Source organism: Hemitrygon akajei, chromosome 3 (genome assembly GCF_048418815.1).
Source record: "Hemitrygon akajei chromosome 3, sHemAka1.3, whole genome shotgun sequence".
NCBI classification, from domain to species: domain Eukaryota; kingdom Metazoa; phylum Chordata; class Chondrichthyes; order Myliobatiformes; family Dasyatidae; genus Hemitrygon; species Hemitrygon akajei.
This window is the reverse complement of record NC_133126.1, coordinates 94,410,181-94,426,277: the sequence shown is the minus strand read 5'-3', so window position 1 is coordinate 94,426,277 and position 16,097 is coordinate 94,410,181. Positions and strand designations below refer to the sequence as shown.

Sequence of the window (16,097 nt, the reverse complement as noted above, 5' to 3'; positions counted from 1 at the left end):
CTTTCTCGACATGCTGCGAGTGATCGCGCATGCGGGATAGATCTTGGAATCTAGGGGCGGGACCTCAACACTCACAGGCTGGCTCGTCAGCTTCATTGCTGACCAAACCTTACCACCGGCTAAATCGTTACCCAGAAGGACGTCCACGTCAGTTCTTGAGAATTCTGATCGCACCCCTATTTCAATTGGTCCAGATACCAGCTCACAATTTATAATGATCCTATGCAAGGGCACCGCTTCTGTCCCTTTTCCTATGCCTCTCAAAGCTACCATTCCAGTCTTGCGACCAAAATCCAGTACCTTACTGCTAATCAATGACAGTTCAGCTCCCGTGTCTCTCCAGATCTGCACTGGAACTGGTGTGTCTCCCTCTCTCACAGACACGGTTCCTTCTGAAATACATTTCTCAGACCCTTCTCGTACTCTGTCTACCTGGGGCTCTCTCGTCGATTTACTGATCACCACAGCACATCCTATAGGGACTGCTGCTTTCCATTTTCCTGTCTCCTTCCTCGGAGCACCTAGATGCAATATGACCCACCTTTCCACAATTAAAACAGGTCAAGCCAGGACCTCTCCTGCCGTCTTGCCTCTCCTCCTCAATTTTACCACTAGCTCCCGTCGGGACCTCTGCCTCAGCCGGCGGGCTTTCTCTACCGTTCCCACGGTCTCTCTGGTAACTTTTATTCGAGGACAACTTTGTCTTGTGGGTTAGGGCATATTCATCTGCAAACCTAGCAAATTTGGAGATGGACTTATTCGGCTTCTCATTCAAATACATCCGGATATCATCCGAAACACAACCTTTAAATTCCTCAATCAGAATTAACTCCCTGAGATACCAAAAATCTTCTTCCACTATTTCTGCTGCACACCAGCGATCCAAGAGCACACCCTTCTCATAGGCAAACTCTGTATATGTCTGATTCCACCCTTTCTTTAAATTTCTGAACTTTTGTCTATAGGCTTCAGGTACCAATTCATAGGTCCGAAGAATGGCCTCCTTTACTTTCTCATAATTCTCCGACTCTTCCTCCTCAATGGACAATGCCGCATATGCCCATTGTGCCTTCCCTTTTAACACACTTTGTAACAACGCCACCCACTGATCTCTGGGCCACTTCTGATTCACTGCCACCTTTTCAAAATGCAAGAAATAACTATCAACATCCGTCTCCTCGAACGGAGGTACTAACCTAAACTCCCGACTAACATTAAACCGCTCCTCTCGGTCTGACCCTTGAGCTCTTCGCTCTTGCCTTAACTTCTCCATATCCAAGTCATGTTGCCTCTGTTTCTCTGCCTCCCTCTCCTCTGCTTCCAGCTCTTTTAACCTAATTTCATGCTCCCTCTGTTTCTCCGCTCTGTCTTGCTCTTTTTCCTTTACGGCTCTTTCTTTTTCCTTTTCAGCTGTTTTAACTTAATTTCATGTTCCAACCTTAATTTCTCCAACTCTAACTGAGCCGTCCCACTAGCTGGTGCCTTTTCAGGGATATTTTCCAATACCTCAGCTGAAAACACATTCTTCACAATATAGTACTGAGTTATAGCCCTCCGCACCTCCCGCTTTTTCATTGACAACCTCACCTCTGCGAGGTTTAGTCCTTTCGCAATATTTATCAAGTCCGACTTTGTGGCCGCCTCTAGTGCCTCCAGAGTCGGGTTTTCTATAAATTCATCCACGTCCATCTTTGCTGGTTTCCTGTCTGGCTACCCGCGCAACCAGACCCACGTTTGGACTTAAGCCCGATTCACTGACCCTACAATTTGGTATCAAATCTCGAGACGAGGCCCCCACTTTGTTGCGAACCCCGTAACTGGGTCACTTACCAGCAAAGATAGAGAGGTCCGTTGAAGTCTGATGGTACTATTTTTAACAGTATTTATTAGTAAAAATACACAAAAATAATATCAATGCAAGCATACAGATAATATACGTCGTCAATACTAAATCTAAAAGTGCGGGTATAATAATAATCAATAAGAAATAGCTCTATCATTGTCTAGGGGATAATGTATTGTCCGATGGAAATATAAAAGTCACTCAGTTCATGCAGGCTGCAGCCTTTTGTTGGAGAGAGAGAGATTTTTAGAAACTTGCTGGCTTTCCTTTATCCGATCTTGATCTGTATTCGTCCTTTAGTGAGGCCGTTCCATGGAGGACTTGTCACCCAGGCAAGGATGGACACACACACAAGTCCCCACTGATCTCATACGTTTCTCCTGGTGTGTCTGAAGAGGTTGTCCCCCAGACCCTCTTTTATCCTTACTCACGGGGTCTCAGATGTCAATCAGGTTGGGATGATGCAATCCCTCAACCAGCCCACTCTGGTCATCCCCTGAGGGCTTCAATGAATAGTACAGTACTCAATACACAATTCCGTCTCCAAGAGACAATGGCCGGTATCCATGGTTCCGCCTTTCGGAGGCCAGGACACGTTCCAAAACCTTGAGGATTCTCTCTCATTTCCTGGGTTCCAGACCCGAATTAATAGCGATCTTGCGATTCTCAAAAAGGAGGGGGCTACTTTGTACCCTTCGGCCCCTCAGAGTTGTGGCACATTCGTAACGGGGGGAGGGGTTAAGGGGAGGAGGGAAGGGTTGATAATTTTTTTTTCTTTCCTACTGTAATCATTTGAAAACGCAATTAAAAAAATTTTTTTTTAAAGAGATTTGAAAGTAGGGGGCGGAGGGGGAAATGCAAAATGTTAGGAGAAGACCGGAGGGGGAGGGGTGAAGCTAAGAGTTGGAAAGGTGATTGGCGAAAGGGATACAGAGCTGGAGAAGGGAAAGGATCATGGGACGGGGGGCCTAGGGAGAAAGAAAGGGGGAGGGGAGCACCAGAGGGAGATGGAGAACAGGCAGAGAAAGAACAAAAAGGGGGAGGGGGAAAATAAATAAATCAGGGATGGGGTAAGAAGGGGAGGAGGGGCATTAACGGAAGTTAGAGAAGTCTTTTCCTTCGCTACATCGATGACTGCATTGGTGCTGCCTCCTGCACGCATGCTGAGCTTGTTGACTTCATTAACTTTGCCTCCAACTTTCACCCTACCCTCAAATTTACCTGGTCTATTTCCGACACCTCCCTCCCCTTTGTTGATCTTTCTGTCTCCAGCTCTGGAGACGGTTTATCTATTGATGTCTACCATAAGCCTACAGACTCTCACAGCTACCTGGACTATTCCTCTTCCCACCCTGTCTCTTGCAAAAATGCCATCCCCTTTTCGCAATTCCTTCGTCTCTGCCGCATCTGCTCTCAGGATGAGGCTTTTCTTTCCAGGACGAAGGAGATGTCTTCCTTTTTTAAACAAAGCGGCTTCCCTTCATCCACCATCAACTCTGCTCTCAAACGCCTCTCTCCCATTTCCCGCACGTCTGCCCTCACCCCATCGTCCTGCCACCCCACTTGGGATAGGGTTCCCCTTGCCCTCACCTACCACCCCACCAGCCTCTGGGTCCAACGTATAATTCTCCGTAACTTCTGCCACCTCCAATGGGATCCCACTACCAAGCACATCTTTCCCTCCCCCCCCCCTTTCTGCTTTCCGCAGGGATCGTTCCCTACGCGACTCCCTTGTCCATTCGTCTCCCCCATCCCATCCCACTGATCTCCCTCCTGGCACTTATCCTTGTAAGCGGAACAAGTGCTACACCTGCCCTTACACTTCCACCCTCACCACCATTCAGGGCCCCAGACAGTCCTTCCAGGTGAGGCGACACTTCACCTGTGAGTCGGCTGGTGTGGTATACTGCGTCCGGTGCTCCCGGTGTGGCCTTTTATATATTGGTGAGACCCGACGCAGACTGGGAGACCGTTTCGCTGAACACCTACGCCCTGTCCGCCAGAGAAAGCAGGATCTCCCAGTGGCCACACATTTTAATTCCACGTCCCATTCCCATTCTGATATGTCTATCCATGGCCTCCTCTACTGTCAAAATGAAGCCACACTCAGGTTGGAGGAACAACACCTAATATACCGGCTGGGTAGCCTCCAACCTGATGGCATGAACATTGACTTCTCAAACTTCCGTTAATGCCCCTCCTCCCCTTCTTACCCCATCACTGATTTATTTATTCCCCCCCCCCCCTTTTTTCCCTCTCTCTGCCTGTTCTCCATCTCCCTCTGGTGCTCCCCTCCCCCTTTCTTTCTCCCTCGGCCTCCCATCCCATGATCCTTTCCCTTCTCCAGCTCTGTATCCCTTTTGCCAATCACCTTTCCAACTCTTAACTTCACCCCACCCCCTCCGGTCTTCTCGTACCATTTCGCATTTCCCCCTCCTCCTCCTTCTTTCAAATCTCTTACTATCTTTTCTTTCAGTTAGTCCTGACGAAGGGTCTCGGCCCAAAACGTCAACAGTGCTTCTTCCTATAGACGCTGCCTGGCCTGCTGTGTTCCACCAGCATTTTGTGTGTGTCCCTTTTTACATTTCTTTTCTATCTCCCATTGTAGTTTGTACCCCACATCCTGGCTACTGTTCTGAGACCTATATATAACTCCCATCAGGGTCTTTTTACCCTTACAGTTTCTTAACTCTACCCACAAGGATTCTACATCTTCCAGTCTCATGTCACCTCTTTCTAAAGAGTTGATTGTAATTGTATCCTTGACTTGTATCCATGGTGTGAGCAGAATCATCTGCAGCTTAATGTGAAAAAGACTAAGGAGCTGGTGGTGGACCTGAGGAGGGCTAAGGCACCAGTGACCCCTGTTTCCATCCAAGGGGTCAGTGTGGACATGGTGGAGGATTACAAATACCTGGGGATACGAATTGACAATAAACTGGACCGGTCAAAGAACACTGAGGCTGTCTACAAGAAGAGTCAGAGCCGTCTCTATTTCCTGAGGAGACTGAGGTCCTTTAACATCTACCGGACGATGCTGAGGATGTTCTACGAGTCTGTGGTGGCCAGTGCTATCATGTTTGCTGTTGTGTGCTGGGGCAGCAGGCTGAGGGTAGCAGACACCAACAGAATCAACAAACTCATTCGTAAGGCCAGTGATGTTGTGGGGTTGGAACTGGACTCTCTGACGGTGTTGTCTGAAAAGAGGATGCTGTCCAACTGCATGCCATCTTGGACAATGTTTCCCATCCACTCCATAATGTACTGGTTAGGCACAGGAGTACATTCAGCCAGAGACTCATTCCACCGAGATGTAACACTGAGCATCATAGGAAGTCATTCCTGCCTGTAGCCATCAAACTTTACAACTCCTCCCTCGGAGTGTCAGACACCCTGAGCCAATAGGCTGGTCCTGGAGTTATTTCCACTTGGCATAATTTACTTATTATTATTTAATTATTTATGGTTTTATATTGCTATATTTCTACAATATTCTTGGTTGGTGCGACTGTAACAAAACCCAATTTCCCTCGGGATCAATAAAGTATGTCTGTCTGTCTTCCTAACCAGAAGACCACAATCTGTGTAGATTGCTAATAACATCTTGCTGATGATCAACACTGGCACACCTCAGGGGTGTGTGCTTAGCCTACTGCTCTACTTTCTCTATATCCATGGTTGTGTGGCTAGGCTTAGCTCAAATGCCATCTATAAATTTGATGATGATGCAAACATTGTTGGCAAAATCTCAGATTGTGATGAGAGGGTGTACAGGAATGAGATATACTAGTTAGTTGAGTGTTGTCACAGTGTTAAGAAGGATGAACAGCTCTGACGGGCAGAAGGGTGCAGAGTTGCCCATGTCCCCCCACCCCAAGGAGAATCACAAACCGTTACTGTTGCTATGCTGCTAATGAGAGAGAGATGTAAGGGGAAACATGCTGGAACTGGAACATCTGCTACAGATAAGAGAGAGATAAAGCAGGGGGAGAGAGACTTGTTGATTCACCATATTATGACTTCTGAAAGACTTATGGCTTCTGAGAGGATTGTTTACCTTATACTATTCTGTTCATTAAAATTCCTCAGTGGACAGCCGGAGTGGGCTGGTTTGATGGACTAAGCCATTCAAAATTGATTGACACCTGAGACCCCGTGAGTAGGGACAAAAGTGAGGTCTGGGCAGACACCCCTCAGACACACCAGGAGACACACTATTGAGCACTGCTTGAGTGTTGGAACCCACGAGAAGGTGTGGGGCATCGGGGACCGAACAAAGGATCGGTCAGTTTAACTCATAGTGTTTATAGCAAGGCCGTTGGGGGCTTATGTGTGTGTCTGCCCTTGCCTGGGTGACGAGTCCACCACAGAAGAACGGTCTAGCTGAAGGACAGAGGGGTCATACCTGAATGGCCACAACACATCGACGGATCAAGAACGTAAAGGAAAGTTTGCCTGACTGTAGCTGTTACTGTTTGCTCGCTCTCTCTCTCCAATGATTACAACACCACAACCAACAACTACCTCAGCCCGTATGAACTGAACGAACTTTATACTTATAAATGACAGTTCATTATCCCCTAGACATCGATAGAGCTTGTTTATTATTGATTATTATTATACCCACACTTTTAGGCTTAGTATTGCTAACGTGTATTATCTGTATATTTGCATTGTTGATATTGATTTGTATATTTTACTAATAAACACTGTTTGAAAATAGTACCAGACTCCAATGGATACTTCTTTCTCTGCTGGTTAGACACCCAGTTACGGGGTACGTAACACACAGCAACAACCTTACACTCAATGTCAGCAAGACCAAAGAATTGATTGTGGACTTCAGGAAGGATAAGATGAGGGAACACACACCAGTTCTCATAGAGGGATCAGAAGTGGAGAGAGTGAGCAATTTCATGTTCCTGGTGTCCATATCTCTGAGGATCTGACCTGGTCCCAACATATTGATGTAGCTATAAAGAAGGCAAGACAATGGCTATATTTCATTAGGAGTTTGAGGAGATTTGGTTTAGCACCTAAAACACTCAAAAGTTTCTACAGATGTACCAGATGTCTGACAGGCTGCACCACCGTCTTATCTAAGAAAGCATGTGATGGCATTGGAGATGGTCCAGAGGAGGTTTGCTTCTGCAAGGTTATCATATGAGGAGTGTTTGATAGCTGTGGACCTGCCCTCGCTAGAGCTCAGGAGAGTGAGAGTGGATCTCATTGAAACATTGAAAGGGCTAGATAGAATGGATGAGGAGATGATGCTTCCTATAGAGGGGAAGTCTAGGACCCGGGGGCACAGCCTTAGAATAGAAGGATGTCCCTTTACAACAGAAATGAGGAATATCTTTAGCCGGAGGATGGTGAACTTGGGGAATTCATTGCTAAGTCATCGGGTATATTTAAAGCAGAGGTTAATAGGTTAGTAAAGAGATCAAAGGTTATTGGGAGAAGGCTGGAGAATGGGGTTGAGGGATAATAAATCAGCTATGATGGAATGGCGGAGCACACTTGATGGTTTAATTCTGCTCCTCTATATACAGTATATGATCATATGGATTATATAAAACAGTTTAATATTTCAGACTCTTCATCAGAATTACTTGTATTTAAATCTCTGGTATCAACAGTTTAAAAAAAATACACTTCTAGTCTAGATACATCTTGAATACAGTCTTTAATCCTTTCTATTTCAGTACTTCTCTTGTTTGCCTGATTGACACTCAGTTTAAATTGCAAGTTGAAGTGAAGGGAGTGCAGGAAAGGCAAGCTGTGATGGATTACTGAAGGGGAAAGGTGAGACTGGGATCCATCACAGCTTGCCAGACATTACTGGGTGAATCAGGTGCCCGTCTAGACAACAGTGGGTTGTGAATGGAAGACATGTTACTGCCAGGGACAGCAATCAGCAGCTATCCTGGGAGGGGCTCTCAACTCTAAATAAGATCACCTCAAGTATCACTCCAGAGTTCATACTCTTGACTGACGTTCCAGTGCAGTGCTGAGTCCTGTCAGAGGACAATCTCTGTTGGTCCTCAGGTGAGGGGGTTTCCCCAGTGCCCTGGTAAATGTTCCTGTCGCCTGAGCAAAACGGATGTTCCGAAACAAAGGTGCTTGATCTGTTGTACTCGTGTAATATTGTCCAAATCTGCTCTAGCGTTCTGGCTTTTTAAAGATTCAAGTGTATTGCATTCATCAGTAAACCAGTGTGAAAGAGAACAAAATTATTCTGACTCTCGATCCAATACAGCATATAACAACAAGCATAAAAACACAATACATGGATGGGGTAGGTTAATAGATGGAGGTGTTGATCGGGCTTGTGGGACGTAACTGTTATATTGAGTCTGGTGGCCCTGGCATGGGCGCTACGTAGCCCCCTCCCTGATGGGAGTGGGACAAACAGACCATGAGCAAGGTGGGTGTGATTCCTTAAGATATGTCCAGCGCCTTGTCCTCGATGGCGAGTGTTCTGGTTCCGGTGAGGCGTAGGGCAGGTTTAGCTATAGCTGTGGTAGAGCCCTGCTGTCCATTGCAGAGCAATTTCTGTACCACACAGTGATGCAACTTGTTAGAAACAAGTCTGCAGACGCTGGAAATCCAAAGCAACACACACAAAATGCTGGAGGAACTCAGTAAGCCGGGCAGAGGAGTCCAGTCGACATTTCAGGCCGAGACCCTTCAACAGGACATGTTCGGATGCTGTCAATATTAATGCGGACAGCCTGCCCAGTAGGTCCGCTGCCCCATGGCGGCGGGGGAGCCGTCCCCTGCGTGACCCGGAAGGCCGCGCTGGTTCCGGGGGAGGCGCCTGGCTCAGCGGTCCCGCCGTGATGCCGAGGAGCGAGCGGCTGCCGCTCGGCGAAACGCTGGCCTGGAGCTGTGGGAGACGGGGAGGCCGCCGGACTCCCGGCCCGGGCCGACAGGAGGAGGCGCGGTGGTTGCGGCGGCTATGAGTCTGGAGGAGTCCGAGAGCTACGCAGACGTTCAGGAAAACGAGGTGCAGGTCTTGAACGCCATCTATGGCCGGGACTTCGGAGACCTGCGTGAGCAGGACCCGTGGAAGGTGAGGCGGAGGGGAGAGGGTTGGAAGGGGAAATGGGGATAAGGGGAGTTTGGGGCGGGCTAGGGATGAGGGTGGGACAGTGGAGGGGCCGAGGGAGTGTCTGGGAGGGGGAGTGGAGAGGAGAGGAGAGGAGGGATGGTGGGGATGGAGGTGAGGAGGAGTGGAGATAGGTCTTGGAGAGAGAAAGGTGGGGGAATGGGGAAAGTGGGTGGAGGGAGGAAGAAAGGAGGGAACAGGTGGTGGTGGGAATGGGGAAGGAGCATATAGTGAAGAGTGGAGTGTTGGGAGGAAAGGAAAAGGAGAGGGAGATCAGGAGAGAATGTCATAGGGAGGTAGATGGAAGAGGAAGGGGGGTTGGATGGGAAACAGGAGGATTGGAGGAGCAGAGGTAAATGAGGGGTAGAAGGGTGGAGTAGGTGTAGATGGGGGAAGGGTAAGTAGGAGAGAAGAAGAGGAGGCCAGGGGCTTACATTGGTCGAAGAAGAGGTTGGAGAGACTGGGGGTGGGTAGGGGTTTGTGGTGAGGAGTAATGTCAGGAGAAGTGGATAGAGATTGATGGGAGCATTATTGAGGAAGGGTAGGAGATTGGGGGGGGGGTTCCCAACCTGGGGTTTACAGACCCCTTAGTTAATGGTAGAGTTTCATGGCATAAAAAAGATTGGGAGCCCCATTTCCTTTGGAAAGGGGTAGAAGCCAAGGAGTGGGGAGGAGTAGAGGGTAAGGAGAGAGGAGCAGGGTGGAGAGATGCAGAGTGAGGACGGGGCAGAAGGATGGAGGGAGTAAAGAGTGAACAAGAGCATTGTAGGTGGGAGAGGGCAGCTGTGCAAGGAGGATTGAGCAGGGTGATTGAGGGTTAGAAGGGAGAACCTTCCGTTGCTTTTTTATGACAGTGCATGCAAGCTGTGATGGACTAAGACCAGATCCAGTTAGTGAAAATGGGCGTTGTTGTGAATCAGTGGGCAGTCAGCAGATACTGATCTGTACTGCACCACACTGTGTAATCCCAAAGCCTCATAAACCCTCTTTACTCTCAGTCCACACAAGGGGAATGGGCGCTTCAGTGAGGAACATAGAAGAGCATTCCGTGTAAGTGCCAAACAAGATTGGGAAGGTTGGGGACAGGCTGAATTGAAGTGGCAGGACCCGGGCCTGAGAGTGAGGAACAACCCAAGGTTTGGCTAATTTATGTGCTGTGCCAGATTGAAAAGACCAGGACGTCGTGGCCAGAAGAAAGGGATGGGCTGACGTTCAGCTGGCTGCTCTGCGAGGTTTACTCGCCGCTATGCTGAACTGAGGCTGTGGTCTGCAACAAATTGGCGCCTGGCTTCATGGATGTGAACTCACTTTTGTGAACTATAGTTCTCAATGTTAACATGAGGAAATCTGCAGATGCTGGAAGTTCGAGCAACACACACAAACTGCTGGTGGAATGCAGCAGGCCAGGCAGTATCTATAGGAATAAGCACAGTTGACGTTTCGGGCCGAGACCCTTCGTCAGGACTAACTGAAAGAAGAGATAGTAAGAGATTTGAGAGGGGGAGGGGGAGATCCGAAATGATAGGAGAAGACAGGAAGGGGAGGGATGAAGCTAAGAGCTGGAAAGTTGATTGGCAAAAGGGTACAGAGCTGGAGAAGGGAAAGGATCATGGGGCGGGAGGCCTAGGGAGAAAGAAAGGGGGAGGGAAGCACCAGAGGGAGATGGAGAACAGGCAAGCAGTGATTGTGAGAGGGACAGAGAGAAAAGAGAGAGAGGGAATAAATAAAATAAGGGATGGGGTAATAAGAGGAGGAGGGGCATTAACCGAAGTTAGAGGAATCAATGATCTTTTCAAATAATTTTATTATTATTCAAAAATAGCACAAGTACATCGAAGTAACAACACTTACAATGCCTCAAAAAAGAACAAATTATCTTAAGGATTGAAAATTTTTCTGAATTAACAGAAAACCCTACTAAGCAAGAAAAGTGAGGGGGGGAAAAAGAAACCCATTTGGGATACAACCCCGGAGCCATGCGTCATACAAAAAGCTTCTAAAAATAAGCATCAAACCGCCAACAAGAAAAAAAGATATATCAAAAAGAATTTACTTTTAGATCGTGGAGGAAATCTATCAGTTAACTGAAATGATAATAACGAGCAAATGAGCCCCACCTCTTCTCAAAATCAAATAAAGGTTCAAAGGTTTGACTTTAATTTCCTTCAAGCTAAGACACAGCATCACTTGAGAGAACCATTGTGACAAAGTAGGAGCTGATATATCCTTCCATTTCAGCAAGATGGCTCTCCTAGCTATCAATGTAACAAACGCAATAACATGTTGGTCAGACACAGAAATACCATGGATATTTTGAGGAGATATCAATGATCATGCACCAGGTTGGAGGCTACCCAGCCGGTATATAAGGTGTTGTTCCTCCAACCTGAGTGTGGATTCATCTTGACAGTAGTTGCTTTCTTTTATTGTTTGCACATTTTTTTCCCAGCACACTGGGTGTATGACGGTCTTTTTGTAATGGGTTCTGTTGGGTTCCTTTGTTTCGTGGCTGCCTGTAAGGAGACGAATCTCAAGATTGTGTAGAGTATACATTGATAGTACCGTAGATTCCGGACTACAGAGCGCACCTGATTAAAAGCCGCAGGCTCTAATTTTAGAAATAAAATCAATTTTTTAATTGTAAAGGCCGCACCGGATTTTAGGCCGCACCGCTACTTTTAAATATACATACGTATCGGTAACACAAATTACGTTGCATATTCTTTTTTACTGAACAGCACGAACAACATTCCAATATCTCCTAGCGACTGGTAAAAATATATATACTGCAGCCTACCAGGAAAAGTTATTGATCGACTTTAACTTAAAAGCAGCGTTTTCGATCGGGTCTAATCGGGTCTGACGCTTGCGCAATGCGATCGGGTCTAATCGGGTCTGACGCTTGCGCAATGCGATCGGGTCTAATCGGGTCTGACGCTTGCGCATTGCGATCGGGTCTAATCGGGTCTGACGCTTGCGCAATGCGATCGGGTCTAATCGGGTCTGACGCTTGCGCATTGCGATCGGGTCTAATCGGGTCTGACACGCTTGCGCAATGCGATCGGGTCTAATCGGGTCTGACGCTTGCGCAATGCGATCGGGTCTAATCGGGTCTGACGCTTGCGCATTGCGATCGGGTCTAATCGGGTCTGACACGCTTGCGCAATGCGATCGGGTCTAATCGGGTCTGACGCGCTTGCGCAATGCGCTCGGGTCTAATCGGGTCTGACGCTTGCGCATTGCGATCGGGTCTAATCGGGTCTGACGCGCTCGGGTCTTGCTTTTCTTCGAGTATTTTCCATGTTGATGAGGGTGAGTACAAATGACTGATTTACAATAATTTAATTGTGAAAGTGCGCTTGATTTATCGTACAATTTCATTGGACCTCTGTGAACTACTCATCAATTTTATTGGTCTACTGTTACGAGGCAAAATGTTTACGAGGCGGCATGAAAAAAAACCATGTATTAGCCGCTCTGGATTATAGACCGCAGAGTTCAAAGCTGTTCAAAATGTGGGAAAAAAGTAGCGGCTTATAATCCGGAATCTACGGTAAATGTACTTCCAACTTTTAACTTTGAAGTTACCAATTAACCAATGCTTCAAAAATCCTTTGTTTCTCAGCGTTATAACATGAGGAATTATTTTAACGTTTTTGTGTGTGTCCATGATGCCATCAGCAACGTGGCATCATTTATGAAGTGCCTTTTCTCACTGGTGGATGTCCGAGAGCTGGGATCAGTTAACAGTGTGATCCCAGACCTGCAGGGAACTGTTATCTCATTCTCAGGTCCTGCTACAGGGTCTTGACAATTCCTTCCCCTCCACAGATGCTGCTGAGTGCCCAGAGCAGATTGTTTGCTGCTCCACATCTGCGGTCTCTTGTGTCTCTATGCATATCTTTGTAATTAGTCAGTGCATCCTTGATATTTGCATGTAGCAAAGCAACTTTTCAGTAGCTGTAGTTTGTCGTTCTTAGCTCGGGACGGAGACGTCTTTCTTTGCTCTTGCTAATGAATGTGAACCCTCGTTTGTGTTCCAGGTGAAACGCCCCCCTGAAATCTGTATTGCGCTGCACCCTCGGGGAGTGGACAGTGTTGAAGATAGCCATGTGGCAGTGGACTTGCATGTTACTTGCCTACCCAACTATCCGGATGCGTGAGTTCTTTGTTATTACCGTATCAGACTCTTTGGAATTTGGTGCAAGTTGTTCTTCTGTTTCATAAATTGTGCAGTCAAGCCCAGGGGGTTATCTGCTAGTCAAGATGCCCAGGGAGTGCTGGGCTAGGAGATGATGAGGATGTTAAAAAAAACTTTTGGAGGTTTAGTGTGTTGGAAATAAAACACCTGTTTTAAAATGTTATTGGAATACTTGTGAAATATCATGGGCACTACTGTTTGCTGGTTTGTTAATGTTACACGTACCAAGATACAGAGACTCATACAGATCAGATCATGACACAGTGCATTGAGGTAGAACAGTAACAATGCAGAATAGAGTGTAACAGTGACAGAGAAAGTGCAGAGCAGATAAACAGTAAGGTGCAGGATTATCACAAGTAGAATGTGAGGTCAGCGGTCCATTTTATTGTACAAAATTCTGTTCAAGAGTCTGATAACTGCAGGACAGAAGCGGTCCATGAGTCCGGCGGGATGTGCTTTCAGGTTTTTGTATCTTCTGCTGGATGGGAGATGGGAGAAGAGAGGATGCTCAGGGTGGGATGGGGTCGATGATTACTGAAGCAGTGAGACGTAGAGCAGAGACTGGTTTCCGTGATGTACTGAGCTGTATTCAGTTCCTTGTGGTCATGCGCAGAGCCGTTGTCTTACCAGACTAGTGCTAGAAGTCTGTCTGGAGTTATGTTGCTTGGAGGATGATCCGCGAGTTTTCTCTTGTCATGTCCTTCATAGACAAGAGAAAACTCGCGGATGCTGGAAATCCGTGCAACACACACAAAATGCTGGAGGAACTCAGCAGCGTCCGTGGAACAGAGTACGGTCAGTGTTTTGTGCCGAGACCCTTCATTAGGACTGGAAAAAGAGATGAGGAGTCAGAGTAAGGAAGTGGGAGGAGGGAAGAAAGAACCGCGAGGTGATAGGTGAAACAGTGAGGGGGAGGAGGAGTGAGTAAAGAGTTGGGAAGTTGAGTAGTGAAAGAGATACAGAGTTGGAGAAGTGGGGATCTAACAGGAGAGGACACAAGGCCGTGGAAGAAAGAAAAGGGGGAGAAGCACCAGAGGAAGGCGATGGGCAAGTGAGGAGATAAGGTGAGAGAGGGAAAGGGGGTGGTGACGGAGTTGTGGGGGGGGGGGGGGGTGGAATTACTGGAAGTTCAAGAAATCGATGTTCATGCCATCAGGTTGGAGGCTACCCAAGAAATCGATGTTCATGCCATCAGGTTGGAGGCTACCCAGATGGAATATAAGGTGTTGCTCCTCCACCCTGAGTGTGGCCCCATCATGACGGTAGAAGGAGGCCATGGACTGACATGGTGGAGTGGGAGGTGGAATTAAAATGGGTGGCCACTGGGAGATCCCTCTTTTCCTGGCAGACAGAGTGTAGGTGTCTCCCTATCTGTGTCAGGTCTCAACAATATACAGGGAGGAACAAATGGACAAGGGAGACACATAGGCAGCGATCCCTGCAGAAAATGTGGTGGTTTGAGGAGGGAAGGAAGTACTGGGTGGTGGGATCCCGTTGGAGATGGCAGCAGTTACAAGGAATTATGTTCTGGATGCAGAGCCTGGTCAGGTGGTAGGTGAGGACAAGATGAACCCTATCCGTGGTGGGGTGGTGGGAGAATTGAGTGAGGGCAGACTTGTGTGAAATAGAAGCGGTTGAGGGCAGTGTTGATGTTGGAGGAAGGGAAGCCCCTTTCTTTGAAAAAGGAGGACATCTTCTTCATTCTAGAATGAAAGCCTCATCCTGAGAGCAGATGTGATGGAGACGGAGGAATTGAGAGAAGGGGATGGTGTTTTTTTACATGTAACAGGGTGGGAAGAGGTATAGTCCAGGTAGCTGTGAGAGTCAGTGGGTTTATAATAGACATCAGTAGATATGCTGTCTCCAGAGATAGAGACAGACAGATTGAGAAAGGGGAGGGAAATGTCGGAAATGGACCAGGTAAATTTAAGGGCAGGGTGGGAGCTGGAGGCAGAGTTGATGAACTCTGCATGGGTGCAGGAAGCAGTGAGAGAGAGGCTTGATGTAATGATTCCTGTAATCAGAGGACATTGATGAAGGTTTGATGGGTATGAAATGATACATCATGGAATGAGGTCTTGCAGCCACTGAATTTTCACCATCACGCATTCTTTTACAGTAATCTTACGTGAATCGCATTGCATTCACCCCATCAACTCCACTCCCCCCCCCACCCCCGATTCTGCCACTCATATACACACTGAGTGGCCTACACTCACAGGAGAGTGAAAGGCTTCATCTGGAATTGTGAGATGAGTTTAGATATGGTATTTTAAGGAATAAACTGCATGGCTTCAGTGATTTGGGTTTGATTCTGACCTTGGTCATGGCTGTCTGTAGTGTGAACATTCTCCATCTCACTGCATGGGTTTCCTTCCAAAGTCTTCAGATGGTTAATTTGCTGCGGAATGGATGCCCATGTGAGAGAGAGCAGTGCAAGCTGACCTTTATTCACTGTTCAATTGTTTATCATGTTTCTTCCCTACATGAAACCTCTTTGGGAAAAGCCACAGCTCTCCTGTGTACTTCTCTCTGACAGATTTCGTTTTTCACTTCCTCCCTCTCAACAATTTTCCTCTTTAGTGTGAAATCCATGCTGCCTCTTCAAATGTACTACCTATTGCTTCACAAATAAAACGACAGCCATATCTTTGACCTTCCAGTGCTCTTCGATGCCTGTCATCGTGTTACTGCTTTCCAGATGGGCATCCATGTGGCCTTAAGGTTAAATCCTAGCTTGTGTCGTGTTGCTCATTTGTAATCTAGTGAGAGGACGTGTCTAGTACAACTGCTGTCCTAGAGTCAGTGGGCCTTGCTGTGCCATCCTGTAAAGGTACTGCCTAGAAGAAGGCAAAGGCAAACCGCTTCGGAGAAAAATTTGCCAAGAAGCTTAATGGTAGTAGCCTATGTCATATGACAGGGCTCCTTTTGTCTATAAC

At 47.2% G+C, this 16,097-nt stretch overlaps 1 protein-coding gene across 5 annotated transcripts in view; it reads left to right on the top strand.

Moving 5' to 3' along the window:
- The first annotated feature begins 8,633 nt into the window (after nucleotides 1–8,633).
- Nucleotides 8,634–16,097, top strand: part of eif2ak4 (eukaryotic translation initiation factor 2 alpha kinase 4) — a 157,002-nt gene continuing 149,538 nt past the window's right edge. For 4 of the 5 annotated variants that reach the window (XM_073040370.1, XM_073040372.1, XM_073040371.1 and 1 more), the window contains exons 1-2: nucleotides 8,634–8,918; nucleotides 12,998–13,113. In XM_073040370.1, the coding sequence (XP_072896471.1) occupies nucleotides 8,805–8,918; nucleotides 12,998–13,113 (230 nt within the window). In that variant the 5' untranslated portion in view covers nucleotides 8,634–8,804. The remainder of the gene's footprint in view (nucleotides 8,919–12,997; nucleotides 13,114–16,097) is intronic. The other variant, XM_073040373.1, reaches the window with a different exon arrangement.